The sequence below is a fragment of the Pteronotus mesoamericanus genome, unplaced genomic scaffold (assembly GCF_021234165.1).
Source record: "Pteronotus mesoamericanus isolate MK-2021 breed Mesoamerican mustached bat unplaced genomic scaffold, CSHL_Meso_final contig_166, whole genome shotgun sequence".
Classification (NCBI taxonomy): domain Eukaryota; kingdom Metazoa; phylum Chordata; class Mammalia; order Chiroptera; family Mormoopidae; genus Pteronotus; species Pteronotus mesoamericanus.
Genome location: NW_026555066.1, coordinates 2,874,125 through 2,888,578, shown reverse-complemented (window position 1 = coordinate 2,888,578; position 14,454 = coordinate 2,874,125). Strand labels below are relative to the sequence as shown.

General features: G+C 37.2%; 1 protein-coding gene across 1 annotated transcript in view; it reads right to left on the bottom strand.

The window, feature by feature from the left end:
* Positions 1-554: 554 nt before the first annotated feature.
* The window catches only part of FAAH2 (fatty acid amide hydrolase 2), a gene marked incomplete at its 3' end in the record, with an annotated part of 92,183 nt that continues 78,283 nt past the window's right edge, over positions 555-14,454 (bottom strand). The window contains 2 exon segments of the mRNA XM_054565704.1: positions 555-689; positions 2,778-2,897. Coding sequence (XP_054421679.1) covers positions 555-689; positions 2,778-2,897 — 255 coding nt within the window.

Sequence of the window (14,454 nt, the reverse complement as noted above, 5' to 3'; positions counted from 1 at the left end):
ACTAAAAACCTAGTATTTAGCACTTAAGTACTCAATGAGCATTTGTTTACAATAACAACAGATGACCAACTCTTCAACAAGTTTCCACAACTGTACTAATTTCTTTGGTGAGCTTCTTCAACTAAACTTATTCAACATGACCATAATTAACATTTTGATATGTTAATTCACCAAAATATTCTTGAATGGGCCCATCCTTAAAGTCAAATATATTGTCCAAAATTTCCACTTAGATATTTAAATAGAATACATAACACAGGGAAAGCATCCTGGGTATTTGAATTTGTAAGATAAACATTTGAAGAGCACCCCTTAACTTGGTACCCATCTAACCTTTATGAATTAAGGTTTCTAAATCTATGAAATGAGCATTATAATAGATACATTGTAAATCAATGGGATAAAATGCACAGGACAGTGCTTGTCACATAGTGAGATGTCAGTAAATGATGAATACTAATTCATTATTCATATATTTCAGCTTTCTTCAAAGTGTTGTGAGTGGTTCTTATATTTTTGGTAAGATGTTCTTCCCTCCCCTTAAGACATCAAACCAGAGAAAAGATGATTTATATACCAATGGCAGGGATGGTGTGCACTGATAAGCCCAGGCACCATTTGATCAATTCCCACAGAGGGCTGATAGGCTTGCCATGGTCACTAAGCAGATCCATAAATGTCACAGGTTCCTGAGATTAAAGAAAATTTTATTAACCAATGTCACACCAATAAATTTAATTTTACAAAAGAACTGGGAAAGGAAGAGATTAAAATTTAAATGTGAAAATAAACATATCAAACTGCTAAAACAGGAAATACAAGTATTTTATCAAAAAATGTATGGTTAAGATAAAAATGTGAATAGGAACGTTCACAGCACTACTATAAATAATAGCCACATAGTAATCAGGTGATGTATAAACAAATTGTATCAATTCAATAGAATATTATTCAGCCATAAAAAGAAATAAGGTACTAATACAAGGTACAACATGGATAAAATGTAAAAAAATATTAAGCTAAGTGAAAGAAGACAGTAACAAAACACCACACAATGTATAACTCTACTTATTTGAAATGTCCAGAATAAGCAAATCAATAGATACAGAAAGTAGATCAGTTTTTGCCAAGGCTATGGATCAGGGCAGTGAGGATGTTGAAGGTGACTGATAATGAGAATGGGTCTCTTTTTGTGGTGATGAAAATGTTCTAAAATTGATTGTAGTGATGGTTGCACAATCCCGTGTTTTAAAAATCATTTAATTGTATGCTTTAGATGGGTGATTTGCATGATATATAAATTATAATTTGATAAATCTCTTATAATAAAGCAACAAAATGGCCATAAATATGTATGGCTGAGAAAATGGCCACATCCTTTTTCCATAGGTAAAGCTTCAAGTACCGGCCATAGAATGTATTTGTTCTTAAGAGATGAACCATTACTGAGCAATATGATAGAGTGCCTATGAATACCAGATCTGAGTCAGGCATTGTAATTCAAGGTGAGAGGAGACAAGTTTTTTCACCCTTTTGTCTTATTTCAGGTTTTTAATTTTAGGATCTATTTTAACAATCAGCACCTGTGTTATGAGTTTCTCCAAGTTATTAAATACAAGAAAGTATCTCCTGCAAGAGCTCAGAATAAAATTTTTGTTACTAATCTTTGTTTTAGCTTTTTTCTCATACTCTGATTATGAACCTATATCTCAGAGTCAAACACCTAAGCTTGTAGGTTTACATGAACTTCCTATTCTGAGATATTTCCAAAGTCCTTATAAAAAGAAACAATTTATTTGTTTCTTAAACACTATAGTGACTGATAATTTATTTTCCTTGAGATGGAAGGGGATTGTGAAAGTGCTCCTTTATTGAAGGGCTACTAAACATCAGACACTTTACTAAATACTTTCTTAATCCAGAAAATAATATTATAACACAGGTATCAATAGCTTCATTTTACAGATGAGTAAAGTGAAGAATAAATAAGAGCTATCTCACCAAAAAGAAAACAGAGCTAAGAAGTGGCTTGTAATTTGAATTTGGGTCTGTCACACTCCAACATACATATTCTTAATGGCCAACATATGTACGAAAGTTAAAAGACTTGAAAATGACTTTTCTATTTCTTCATAATGTCAAATTTAACTTACTATTATTAAAGGATTCATATTTAAAATCTTCAACAAGCCTGAAGAAATCATAAATAAGACATCTTTCACAATTATCCACATCAGCTTCCAAACTTAGCAAATAACAGGAGGGTAAATTACATTGTAGAAAAGCAGGTAATTGTGTGCTTATCCGTAAAAACCTCTGATGGGGGCAGCAAAGTGTGGCCTTGACAACTGGAATTACCTAATCACTTTACATGCTTCGCTGAAGCCTAAATGCTCTAATACCCAGCACACACTATACTGGAATAAACCTCATGGCACTGTACCCTGTTCATAATGTTACCTCTGCTTGGAACACCTTTTATAATTTCTTTACCTGGTTAAGGCCTCCAAATTATTCAAGTATTGGTAAATAGAAATCTTACACCAGGAAGCTTTTCCTGACTTCCACACAGAGATGGGTCCTCCCTCTATGATCATACAATCATACATGCTTATTCCAGTATAGCACTCACTAAACTGTATAATCTTTAATTATTTAACTATGTCACCTATTTGATTATTAATTTCATTCCTACATATCTAGAACATATGGACCACAACAGAAGGTCAATAAATATTTACAAAAGGAAAGAAGAAAGGAAAAAGTAGTGAACATACCTTCCCATCATGTCCTTTTGCTGACATCATTGTGACCCATAACTGAAAAGAATACTTCATTTGCTTCAGTTTAACATGTTGAACTGAGGCTCCTAGTGTATTTTCCAGGTGAGCTACAACCTTAGAAAATGAAGATATAACAAGAGACAAACATGTTTAGGAAAAAAAGATATCATTGGAGAATGATGTCAGCAAGATGGCTTACACCCTTCATTTCTTCTTGGAAATACCAACATACAGACCAGAGTAGCTCTGTGTGACCTCTGAAAACCAGTTAAGAAACTGCAGCAATAAAACAAATGATCAAAAAAGGAAAGCTGCACTCAAATGCTCAGAAATCGCATGTTGCCTTTGCTCATTCTTGTCTCATCCCCTTCTTGGCACAGTGCAGAAAGACTGGGAGGAAGCCACCTAACTCCTAACTTCTACCCTGCAATGGGAAGAAAAGAGTGGAATTTGCTTGCAGAGTTCTGGCTAGTATAGGGGTAGCCTGGAGCACTGGTTTATCTCTTGCCTGATGGAGAACACTGATGGGAGGAATAGAGGCATAGTTTGTATATCAGGTGGGAAACTGTCAAAAGCAGTGGTTGGAGCTGTGGCATGAAAGAGGTACAGGGTTACTGCCGACCTGTGGGTGTCTGGGTATAAGATATTATAGACAGAGCAACAATATAAAACAACTAAGGGCTTGAGAAGAAATAAGGATGAAACATTTAGGGAAATGAAGACATTGAAAAGTAGTTATATATATATATATAAAGGAATTGGAATTTAAAAGTGTGCAGGCCCCCAAAAAACACATCTTCAAAGGCTTTGAGACAACACTAAATCTTTAGGCCAGGTTAATTGGTAAAGGACTTCCTTTGCACAAAGCCAGTCCATGAAGATGAGGAGAGGCAGACATTATTTTAAATATGTAATTTTAAAAAAGAAAACAAGGCATACACAGAAACAGGGAAACAGGCATTCAAAGGAATAAAATAAATCTTTAAATACCAATCCTTCTGGCTTACATTACGAAAGGTTTTAAAACATGGTCTTAAAAATGTTCAGTGGGTTAAAAGACATCATGGACAAACAAAAATCAGGAACATGATATGAAGAAAATTACGATATAAACACACAGATATAAACTGTAATAAAAAAACAACAACCAGAAATTCTGGAACTAAAAAACATAATAAGTGAACTGAAAAATTCACTAAAAGGGTTCCACAGAAGGCTGAAACACGCAGAATAAGAAATCAACAAAACAAACTTGAAGACAGACCATTTGAAATCATTGGGTCTGGGGACAAAAAGAAATAATAAAAAAGTGTGAAAAGAGAGCAAAGTATTTATAGGATGCCATCAAGTGGAATAATACATACATTATAAGAGTCCCAGGAAAAGACAGAGAAAAGGAGACATAGACATTATTTGAAGAAATAATGGCTGAAAACTCCCTAATTTGAAAAAAAATTGGATACACAATATAAGAGGTTCAACAAATTCCAAATAGGTTAAACCCAAAGAATCCCACAATGAGATATATTTTACCAAACTCTTGAAAATCAAACACAAAAGAAGAATCTTCAAAGTTGCATGGGAACGGTGACATATCACATACAAAAGAGCCTCTACAAGATGAATGGTTTTCCTTGCAGAAATCTTAAAGAGCTAAAAGAAAATAACTGTGAATCAAGAACAAAACGTGTGACAAAAATGTACTTCAAAAATGAAATCTATAAGAGACATCAGCATTATGGCAGTATAAGTAGTTACTTTTTTTCTCCATTTATAAAACAAATTTGACATCCAGAACTGAACGAAAGTGACTCGGCACATTACACCAAGGGACCCAAGAGGTTTCTAGCAAGCCTGTGCATTCAAAACCAACAAATGGAATCTAGGTGGGGCCTTCAGACCAAGGAAGTCTTCAAAGTTGTCACATCCCCACTCTCAGGCATTGGGAAGAAGAGACCTGGAAAGTGTGCAACTGGATAGATATATGTGAGTAAGATTATATGTGTAAGGCCAGCCTGCCTGAAGGGAGATTCAAGCATGACATTGGAGAGGGTTAGAAACAAGTTAGAAAGCAGATGAGAGGGAGGAATTTGTAAAGGTAATCCCGCTCCCCATGGGGTCAGTGCAAGTGCTGATGCTTTTGGCAGCAGCAAGAGCAACCTCCTTGGTATGTTGGAATTGAGCCATTGTCTGTATCAAATGCATTTAACAGATATGCATAGACCATTCCATCCAACAACAGCAGAGTACACATTCTTCTCAAGCGCACATGGAGCATTCTCTGGCATAGATCATATGATAAGACACAAAACAAGTCTGAGAAAATTTAAGAAGCCTGAAAAAAATAACTATTTTTTCTGACCACAATGGTATGAAGCTAGAAAAAAAAGAACACAAAGCTGGAAAATTTTACAAATATGTATAACCTAAACAACATACATGTGAATAACAAATGTATTGAGAAGAAATTAAAAAGAAAATAAAAATTGTCTCAAAACAAATTAAAAAACCACAACATATAAAAATTCCATGGGATGATGCTAAAGCTTACTTAAACAACACTATAGACCACAAGAACCTGAGCCAAATTCAGAACACTCCAACAACAGCAATATACACATTCTCCTCAGTGCACATGGAACATTTTCCAGTATAGACTATTTGTTAGACTATAAAACAAGGCTTGAAAAATTCAGTAAGGTTAAAATCATGCTAAATATGTTCTCTGACCACAATGCTACAAAACTAGAAATGAACAACAGAAGAAAAACTAAAAAAACTCATGAATACATTGATATTAACAACCAATAGATTAAAGAAAAATTTAAAGAGGAAATTAAAAAATCATGTGATAAACAAAAAGTAATGGGAATCAGCAAAAAGAGTTCAAAAAGGTAAGTTCATGAAATTAAAACATACATTAATAAATAAAAAAGATCTAAAATAAACAACTGAATCATAACCCTAAAATAACCAGAAAAAGAAAACAAACTGACCTGAAAGTTAGCAGAAGAAAAGAAATAAAGATTAGAAACATACAATCTACCAAGACTGAATCAGGAAGAAAGAAAATCTGAACAGATGAATGTTAGTAAGAAGATTAAATTTGTAGTCAAAAATCTGCTGGCCACACCAAGAAATACAAAGGACTGTAAAAAAATATAATGAGCAACTATATATCAACAAATTAGACAACCTGGGCAAAATGGATACATTTTTAGAAACATACATCTTCCAAAACAGAATCAGGAAAAATAAAACCAGAAAACACCAATTACATGATATCAAAGCAGTAAAAAAAAAAAACAAAAAAAAAAACTCCCAGAAAACGGAAGTCCTGGACTGGAAGGCTACGCAGTCAAATTTTACCAAACATTCAAAGTAGAACTAACACCTATTTTTCTCAAACTATTCCAAAAAATTCAAGAGAATAGAACACTTCCAAGCTATTTTTATGAAACCAGAATTATTCTAATTTTAAAACCAAAGACACAACAAAGAAAGAAAATTATATGTCAATATCCTTGATGAACACAGAAGTTAAAAACCTCAACAAAATATTAGCAAAATAGATCCAGCAAGACAATAAAAAGATCATACACCATGATCAAGTGGGATTTATTCTGGGGATGCAAGGTTGGTACAATGTATGAAAACCAATAAACATGGTATACCATATAAAAAAAGTGAAGGATAAAAATCACATGCTCTTATCAATAGATACAGAAAAAGCATTTGATAAAATTAGCACCCATTTATGATTAAAAAAACTTTAAACAAAGTGGGAATAGGGGAATTATACCACAACATAGTAAAGGTCATATGTGACAAATATGTCAAATATAACATATATGACAAATCCACAGCCAATATATCATACTCAGTGGGCAAAAACTGAAAGCATTCCCCTTAAGACAAGGAACAAGACAGGGGTACCCACATTTACCACTCCTATTCAACACAGTCATGGAAGTTCTAGCGACAGCAATCAGACAAAAAGAATATAAAGCATTTAAATTGGAAAGGAAGAAGTAAAACTGTCATTTTTTGCAGATGACATGATACTGTATATATAAATCCCCCCAAAACTACTAGAACTGATAAATAAATTCAGTAATGTAGCAGGATACAAAATTAATATTAAAAAAATTGGTGGCATTTTTATACACCAATAATGAACTACCAGAAAAAGAAATAAATAAAACAATCGCATTTACTATTTCAACAAAAAAATAAGATATCTAGGAATAAATTTAATTACAGAGGTAAAAGACCTGCACTTGGAAAATTATAGGATACTCAAGAAAGAAACTGAAGAAGATACAAATAAGTGGAAGCATATACCATGTTCATAAATAACAAGAGTTAACATCATTAAAACATACATACTACTCAAAGCAATCTATAGCTTCAACACAATTCCTATTAAAATACAAGTGGCATATCTCATGGTTCTAGAACAAATATTCCAATAATTTATATAAAACCGCAAAAGACCCCTAACAGCTGGAGCAATCTTGAGAAAGAAGAACAAAGTTGGTGGTATCACACTACCATATGACAAATCTAGAGTAATCAAAACAGAATGGTACTGACATAAGGAACCTGCATACAGATCAATGGAACAGAACAGAGAGGCCCCAAATAGACCCATGCCTTTATATTAAATGAATACTTGACGAAGGAGGCAAGAACATACAATGGGGTGAAGATAGTCTCTTCAATAAATGTTGTTTGGAAAATTGGACAGATACATGCAAAAAAAAAAAAGAAAAGAAAAGAAACTAGAACACCAACTTACACCATACACAAGAATAAACTCAAAATTGATTAAAGACTTAAAAATATGTCATGAAACCATAAAAATCATAGAAAAAAACAGAGGCAGTAAAATCTCAGATATTACTTATAGCAATATTTTTGCGGATATAGCTCCTAAAATAAGGGAAACAAAGGAAAAAATAAACAAATGGGACAGTATTAAACTAAAAAGCTTTTGTACAGCAAAAAAAAAAAAAGTCAATAAAATGAAAAGGAAACCCACTGAATGGGAGAACATGTTCACTGATGATACATTTGATAAAGGGTTAATATCCAAAACATATAAAGAACTTACACAACTCAACACCAGGAAGACAAACAATCCAATTAAAAAATAGGCAAAGGATCAGAATAGACATTTCTCCAATGAGGACGTATAGATGTCCAATAGACATATGAAACAGTGTTTGATGTCACTAATCATTATTGATGATAGCCATTCTCACAGGCATGAGGAGACACCTAATTGTGTTTTTTTCTTTTTTTTTTTTTAATTTAGTCTTTTTGTATTTTTCTGGGAATATATCTCAAGGAACCCAAAGCACTAATTCGAAAGAACATAAGCACATCTATGTTCATTGCAGCATTATTTACAATCGCTAAGATATGGAAGCAGCCCAAGTGTCCATCAATAGATGAATGGATAAAACAGCTATGGGACATTTACACAATGGAATATTACTTGGCCATAAAAAAAAATTTACTCTTTGCAACAGTATGGATGGACCTGGAGAACTTTATGCTAAGAGAAATAAGCCAGTCAGAAAAAGACAAATAACATGATTTCACTTATATATGGAATCTAATGAACAAACTGAAGTAACAAGTGAAACAGAGACAGACTCATAGCAGATAACAGCTAGTGGAGGGGAGAGGTTACAGGGTGGAAGGATTGAGCAAAAAGGACTCATGGACATTGACAACAGTGTGGCGATTGCTGGGGGGAGGGATATGAAGGGACTAAATGGTAATGGAAAAAATACAATAAAGATTAAATTTTAAAAAAGGGAAAAAATGCACAATTAGTTATTTCCTCATACTTGTGAGAATATCTGTCATAAATAAATCAAAAAACAACAAGTGCTGGCGAGGCTGTGGAGAAAAGGGAACCCTAGAGCACTGCTGGTGGGAATGCAGACTGGTGCAGCCACTGTGGAAAACAGTGTGGAGTCACCTCAAAAAATTAAAAATGGAACTACCTTTTGACTCAGTAATTCCAGTTCTGGGAATTTATCCTAAGAAACCTGAAACACTAATTCCAAAGAATATATGCACCGAGAACATATTCACAGCAGTGTTATTTCCAATAGTCAAGATCTGGAAACAGCCCAAGTGCTCATCAGTAGATGAGTAGATAAAAAAGCTGTGGTACATTTACACAGTGGAATACTATTCGGCTATAAAAAAGAAGAAAATCTTAACCTTCTGCAACAGGACCTGGAGATTATTATGTTAAGTGAAATAAGCCAGTCATAAAAAGACAAATACCATATGATCTCCCTTATATGTGGAATCTAATAAATAAAACAATTTAACAAAAAAAAAACCCAGAAGCATAGACATAGAACAGACTGACAGCTGTCAGCAGAAAGGAGGTTGGGGGGCTGGATGAATAAAAGGTGAAGGGATTAAGCAAAAAAATATATGTAATACATAGGCACAGACAACAGTATGGTGACAGGGAGAGGGAAATACATTTGGGGGGAGATGGAAGAGTGTGAAGTGGAGACAAACTGGGATGGAAAACACTTTTCTTTGGGTGATGGGCACACAATGCAGTATATAGAGGATGTTTTGTTGAGTTGCGCATGTGAAACCTATATGGTTTTGTCAACCAATGTCATCCCAGTAACCTCAATTAAAAAACAAAAACAAAAACAAAAACAAAACCCTAAAGTGAAGACAATCCCAGGACTGGATGACTTCACATGTGAGTTTTACCAAACAGTTAAAGAAAAACTAATGCTATCTTTCTTAAAGTCTCCCCCCAAAATCAACAGAGGTAATACTCCTGAACTCATTTTAGTAGGCCAAAATTACCCTGATACCAAAGGTAGGAAAAGACCCTACCAGAAAAGAAAACTATATGCCAATATCCCTGATAAATCTAGATGCAAATACCCTTTACAAAATAATAGAAAACTGAATTCAACAGTACATTAAAAAGATCACTCACTATGATTTACTGGGATTTATACCTGGATGCAAGGATGATTCAATGTACACAAATCAATCAATGTGATAGGCTTCATTAATAAAATGAAAGAAATATTCATGTTACCTTGAATGATGCAGAAAAAGCATTTGACAAAACATTTATTTGTGATAAAAATTCTTTAAAAAATTACATATAGAAGGAAGATTGGATTAGCTCAGAAGTGATGTCACAAAGATGGCAAAATAAGACATTCTGGACTTCACTCTCCCTTGTAAGAAAGACTAACAAATATTCAAGACACCACTGAGAGAACCCTAAAACATGGAGGTGAGACTGAAGCAACCCTCTGTACCACTGAGGTGAGACAGACTACTTTAGAAAGATAAGAGAAGGGGTTACACATTGACTGTATTGTTCCTCCCCCAGACCAGAGCAGCACCATACACTGAGGTCACTCCTGAGCCTCAAACTCCTCTGGCTGAAAAAAGAGAAACCAGTGGAGACAATCAGTGCTCCCCCAGTACTGAATTCACTTTGTCAAGCCACCACTCTGATCCTAATCCACTGGTATTGTAAGGTAGTCTGGGAAGCTCAACCACTTCAAATATGTGATGAAGAAATGGCAGGGGCTTGAAACAACCAACAATGGATCTTGGCAGACGAAGATCATACCTTCAATGCCAAGTAGTAATCACAACCAATTGCTTTGCTGATCTGGAGAACAAAGTCATAGGTGTATTCTGACCAAGGAACTCAGCAGGGTGCAGATATACCCAATTTGAGTCCTCAAATGACGAATTTTACTAGCCCTAGAGCCCAATTTGCTAATGCCCAGACAAGGAGTAGAGTCATAGCCTCTGGAGAGTAACTTAAGGCCCCATTGAAGTAGAGTGCTAGTGACAACTCCTAGAAGCTGTGTGGTGTGGGGTACTCCACACAGAGTACCGCACTCCAGTCCAGAGTCAAGAGGCCAGAGCTGACCATCTCCAGAGGAAAGCTAGTACTTGGCATGGATGGCTCCCTTACTATGCACAGGCAAGGATTTTAAATCATAGCCAAGGCTGATGGTAACTTCTGGCCCCTCCCAATCATCGAGTCTGTTTGGAAAATTGAGAGTAACCTGGAGTGGCCCCTCACTCTCCGACGTATGCAAGGAGCTAAGACTTAGTACCCTTTGTAGTTGAGAGTGTCTTCTGGCCCCATCTGATCAAAAGGGTTGTTGATAATTTCTGGAAGTTATGCAGACCCGTGGTGCTGGAGCCGAGAAGAGGTAAGCAGAGTTAATAGTTTGTAACCAAAGCCAATGGCCCTATTTGGCAAGGAACTTGTGATGCAGTTTGGCTTTATTAAGACAAAAAGAACTGTACCAGTTTTGTAGATACTCGACCCACTGTGCCAAGCAGGGAATTCAATATGTAGCTTTACACATTGCTGAATACAGACTTCAGCCTGTCCAATCAGTGAACCTAACCACAGCACACGAGAAGCTGTGTAGCCCATGCAGCAGTCATACGTACAATGTCACTTGAAGAGACAGCACAGCCTGTGGCTACCCCCATCTGAAAACCAAAGCCTCACCTCACCTGATGTATACTCGGGCCTGATTCAGTTATGCAAACAATGAACTGTACAGGTCCTGAGTTCTGTCCAGCTGTCCTGTCAAGGCAAGGAAGTTAATTCATGGACCCATCTACAACTGAATATAGTGCCCAGTCCTGATATCTATTACGACTAACTAGAGAATCCAGGGAACCACAGAGGCAATCATACATCCTTGTATTACTTATATGAAAAAACAAGTCAGCAGTCCTATCCAACTGTTCTCAGCCAGAGGCAGAACCCCTATGCCTATCCTCAGAACTTAAACAGTATTCTCACCTAAAAAATGGACCATAATAGCTGCCACAACTGCTGAAGGATACACCAAGAAATCAAAGCTGAGGTGGCTGGTAAAGATCTGTCTATGTCCAATTACTGAAATGCACAGATACCAATGTAAGAAAGCAAGGATCACAAAAAATCAGGTAAACATGAAAACAGCAATGAAAACAAATAAACCTCTCATAACTGACCTAAAAAAATAGAGATCAATAAACTCTCAGACAAAGAATTCAGAATAGAGAGTGAGACTTCTGGCCAACATGGAGGCATAGGCAGATACATTTTGCCTCTTCACACAACCAAAAGGACAACAACAAATTTAAAAACAAAAAATAACCAGAACTTCCAGAAAATAGAACTGCATGTAAGTCCAATAGCCAAGGAGTTAAAGAAGAAACATTCATCCAGAGTGGTAGGAGGGATGGAGATGGGCAGCCGAGGCAGAAAGGATGCATGACAAAGTAGAGGCTATACGACAAGGTGGGTAAGGCAGCAGCTGGCAGATTGGGCGGTCCCACATTTGCATGCAGATAAACCAGGAAGAACAACTGGGGAGCAACACAGACTGCGCAACCCAGGGTTCTAGAACAAGAAAAGAAAGCCTGAAAACCTCTGGCTATACGAACCTCTGGGGGTTGCAGTGGCAGAAGAAACTCCCAGCCTCACAGGAGAGTTTGTTGGAGAGACCCACAGGGTCCTGGAGAGTAAACAAACCTACCCACCTGGGAATCAGCACCAGAAGGGCCCAATTTGCTTGTGGGTAGTAGGAGAAGTGACTGAAAGCTGGGTGAGAGCTAAAGAAGCAGCATAGTTCCTTCTCTGACCCCTCCCCCATATACAGCACCACAATGCAGTGATGTGGATTTCCCCACCCCAGTGAATACCTAAGGCTTCACCCCTTACAGTGTAACAGGAGTGTGGAGACAAAGAAATATGGCCAAAATGAAAGAACAGATCAAAGCTCCAAGAAAAGAATAAAGAGATAGCCAACCTATCAGATGCACAGTTCAAAACACTGGTAATCAGGATGCTGACAGAAATCATTGAGTACGGCCACAAAATGGAGGAAAAACTGAAGGCTATGCAAAGTGAAATAAAGAAAAATATACAGGGAACCAAAAGTGAAAGGAAGGAAACCAGAACTCAAATCAACAATTGAGAGCAGAAAGAAGAAATAAACACTCAACCAGAACAGAATGAACAATCAAGATTTCAAAAAATGAGGGGAGAGGGGAATCAAGATGGCAGAAGAGTGAGTGGAAGTCACAATGACCTCCTCCCAGGACCAACCTGGAATTACAACTAAACTGTGGAGAAATCACCTGGAACAAACAACTGAACAATAGCAAGAGAGGAGCCTTATAATCTCGGAGAGATAGAAGAATCAGCTTTATCACAACCTAACTGGTAAGGAGTGCATTGGAGACTTGAGAAGGCAGGCAGGGCGCCCATGGGTGGCAGCACCAGAATGATATTGAAATTGCCAGTTGGATCCCCCTGAGAAGAGCGGGGTCTAAACCATAAGTGGGGATCTCCAGCCTACAGCACCAGAGCCCAAAAAGTACACAGATAACAGCCAGCTGCAAAAAGTGGAAGGATGCTCTCTGGCAGAGACAGGCAGCTGAAGACGCAAAGAGACATTTAAATGGTCAACACATAAGTTCGTATTTGCACCCACTTATACTGGTCACCACAAAAGGTGGGGGCAGAGTGGGCTGGAGACACCTGGGGAGAGATTGGGGAAGGAGGCTTTGGGGAGAGAACTGAGAGAATAGCTAATGGAATCCCAGTGCTGACTCATGCCCTAGATGGCAGCAGCCATATTGCTCAGGCTGACCACTCCTCTGAGCGACAACAGCGTGCGATGACCCAATAACCCTGCACTGAGGAGGCTCTGCCTAGGCCCAGTAGAGTTAAAACCTGATGGCTGAGTAGAGTGGCAGCCACAGATAGTAGATCCCTGGCTAAAGAGGGCACAGAGTTGTCTAGAGACACTTGAGATACCAGAGATGGAGGATTTGGGGAAAGAACGAAGAGAGTAGCCAGTTGGATCTTTGTGCTGACTCCTATCCCATAAGGCAGCAGTCATCTGGCTCAAGAAGACCACTCCCCTGAGTGGCAGCAGCTCGAGAGGACCGAATAACCCCACCCCAAGGAGGGACTCTGCCCCGCTCTGTGGTGTCTTTAAGCTGGCCTACTGAGTGCAGAGTGACTACATTAACAGCTGAAGGAGACAACCATAGACAGTAGATTTCTGGAAGTCTCCAACAGACTGCCTAAGGTCAGACAAGGTCAATAGCTGACATCATCAGAGGCAGATCTAGAAATAAAAAAAAAACAAAACACCCAGCAGTCTCTTACCACAGAAGTTCACACCACAAAGTCAGGAAATCAAGACAGACCAATTTAAGAAGCAAAAAAGAAGAGCATCACACATAATGGGAAGACAAAGAAACACCCTCCAGTTGAAGGGAAAGGAAGAATCCCCAGAAAGAGAACTAAATGAAATAGAACCAAGTAAACTATCAAATTTTGAGTTCAAAACAATGGTTCTAAGGAAGCTCAATGAGCTCAGTGAGATTAGAGAGAATTACAAAAACTACAGGGAAACTACGAGGAACTTACTGCAAGCTATATCAGCATGAAAAAGGACATAGAAACTAACAATAAGAGGCAAAAAAAATGAAGATTACAGTTTTTGAATGTAAGAACACAGTAGAAGAATCAAAAGCAGGGTAGATGAAGCTGAGGAAAGAATCAGCGAGCTGGAGGATAAGATAGAAAAAAGCTCCTAGAAAGAACAAGAAAATG